The sequence below is a fragment of the Fulmarus glacialis genome, unplaced genomic scaffold, assembly GCF_000690835.1.
Source record: "Fulmarus glacialis isolate BGI_N327 unplaced genomic scaffold, ASM69083v1 scaffold33756, whole genome shotgun sequence".
Lineage (NCBI taxonomy): Eukaryota > Metazoa > Chordata > Aves > Procellariiformes > Procellariidae > Fulmarus > Fulmarus glacialis.
In genome coordinates this window covers 7228-9272 of record NW_009218054.1, presented here as the reverse complement: position 1 = coordinate 9272, position 2045 = coordinate 7228, and the positions used below count along the sequence as shown (strand labels likewise).

The window sequence follows — 2045 nt, the reverse complement described above, 5'->3', positions numbered from 1 at the left end:
CTCCTGCCCGGGGAGGGACCCAAGGGACCCTGCTGCCATCTGGCTGCAGTGGCACCCGGGGACCTTTCTGACACTTTCCCTGTGCAGAGGATGTTCTCCTTGAGCCACAAACATCTCCAGGAGGACACAAAACCGGCTGCCTTGAGCCCTGGCTGCCCCGAACACCCGCATCCCCACCCCGGCACAAGCCAGATGGGTGGGCACATACAAACCCCAAAAAGCTAAACCTCTGGGGACTGCTGTGCCTCAGCCAGACACCTTTTCTCTTGCATCCTAAGCCAGCAGCCAGCCTGGAGGTACCAGGTGACCTGGCCTGGACCACCACCCAATGCCACACATCCCCAAAGGCACCAGGCTGCAACCTCAGCACCCCTGTAACACCCAAGGCAAAGCCGGCTCTCCAGGGACCCTGCGGGTTTGCCCTGGGCACCCTGTAAGACGAGGAGACGAGCCCTGGAGATGGCACCTACCGGAGAAGTTCCTGGTGGCCAGCATGGTGGTGAGGATGGCTCCCTGAAAGACACAGAAGGCAGAAGGAAAGGGCGTGCTGGGCCCCGGCCCCCCGCACCCCTGCCGCTCCCCCCAGCCCTGGGGGAGGAAAGCCCTGTGCGTCACCTGTCCACTGGCCACCTCGCTGGAAGGAAACTGGCCCACAGGCTGATATTCTCTTCCTGTCATCAAAGGCAGTCCTCGGTACCCGACTCCGTATCCCCAGCGCCAGGGCGTTGGGTTGCATTCTCCGAAACTGCTTTCCCTCCAAGATTAAAGGGATATTAAATATCCCTGGGGTGCATTTCAGTCTCGCTCTACCCTGCCCTAGATGTAGCACAACTCCGCTGACCAGGGCTGGCAGCTGGCGGTGAGGGGAGCCACCGGGAGTGGAACTGGATTTAATTGCAATTAAAGTCATGCCAGCTACGAGCAGCAGGGCAGGAATTTTTCATGGGAGCCACGCAAAGATTACCACTGCAAAATAACATTCATAAAAATGTTTCTTCTTTTCCAGCTGACTCTACTAACTAGTTGCTCAGCATATAATGAGATTACTTTGGACTAATTGCATACAGTAATGGATTACTATTTTGAAGTGTATGCCTGAACTAATTTGATTACTTATCTAACTGAAAAGTAATAATAGTTTATAGCCAGTTTCTTTTCTTGACAATCTTGTTAATAGACTGCAGCGGTACTGCTCTGTGCCACATCGTGTTCAGGCCGGGAGCGCTGATGGCTCTGACTGCGGCACAGATCAGCGCCGTCCTGGCTCTGGAGGAGGCACTGCAATTTCCAGAGCCTGTTCCCAGCACCACGCTGCCAGCTGGGGCTGAGCAGCACCTGGGAGATGGGTGCTTCAGGGAGGTGCTCCAGCCCAATGGTAAAGCCTGGGGAGATGGTGACTTCAGAGGGGGTACAGGCTGCGGCACATGGCAGCATCCAAGAAGGGAAAGCTTGCGGGGCTGCTGGTGTGGGTGAGCCAGAGCTTTTTGCCTGTCTGTGGATGACTTTGTTCCTTGGCTGCAACGTGGTTTGGTCAGCAGGCAAAGGGGTCTCACTGTGCCTCTCAGATTCACGTCCTGCCCCAAAGAGGAGCTTTCTTTACACTGACTCCAGTGGGAAAGTCCTTACCCCAATGTCCAGGGCAGCTGTGTGACTCAATGCTTTCCTTCACCATGGCTTTCCTCTAAGCACTTGGGAACCCCAGCCAGACGCAGCCACCACTCCACTTGGCCTCTTTTGCCTTCTTCACAATGGGGATCCCCAAATGTCCATCACCCCCGTACCGCTGACCCAGAGACACCACCCTGTCCTCTCCCACTCAGGGAACAAACTCCCCAATGACCTTATCATGCATTTTGCAGCCAGCTTGGAGATTATGAGAGTTACCTTCAGCTTCCTCCGGGCATTGAACTTCTTCAGACAATCCACCGTCTCCTGCCTGTGCATGCATGACGCCACGGTAGCACGGTGCTGGGAGGAGAGAGACCTGGCTCAGAGCAGGCGCCGAGGGGAAAGGGGCTCCCCTGGCCCCACTCTCACACGCACGC

At 56.1% G+C, this 2045-nt stretch overlaps 1 protein-coding gene across 1 annotated transcript in view; it reads right to left on the bottom strand.

Annotated features, from left to right (window-relative positions):
• Window positions 1-470: 470 nt before the first annotated feature.
• The window catches only part of LOC104078326 (calcium/calmodulin-dependent protein kinase type II subunit alpha), a gene marked incomplete at its 3' end in the record, with an annotated part of 7723 nt that continues 6148 nt past the window's right edge, over window positions 471-2045 (bottom strand). The window contains exons 9-10 of the mRNA XM_009579926.1: window positions 1885-1968; window positions 471-513 (exon numbers count right to left, since the gene is read on the bottom strand). Coding sequence (XP_009578221.1) covers window positions 471-513; window positions 1885-1968 — 127 coding nt within the window. The remainder of the gene's footprint in view (window positions 514-1884; window positions 1969-2045) is intronic.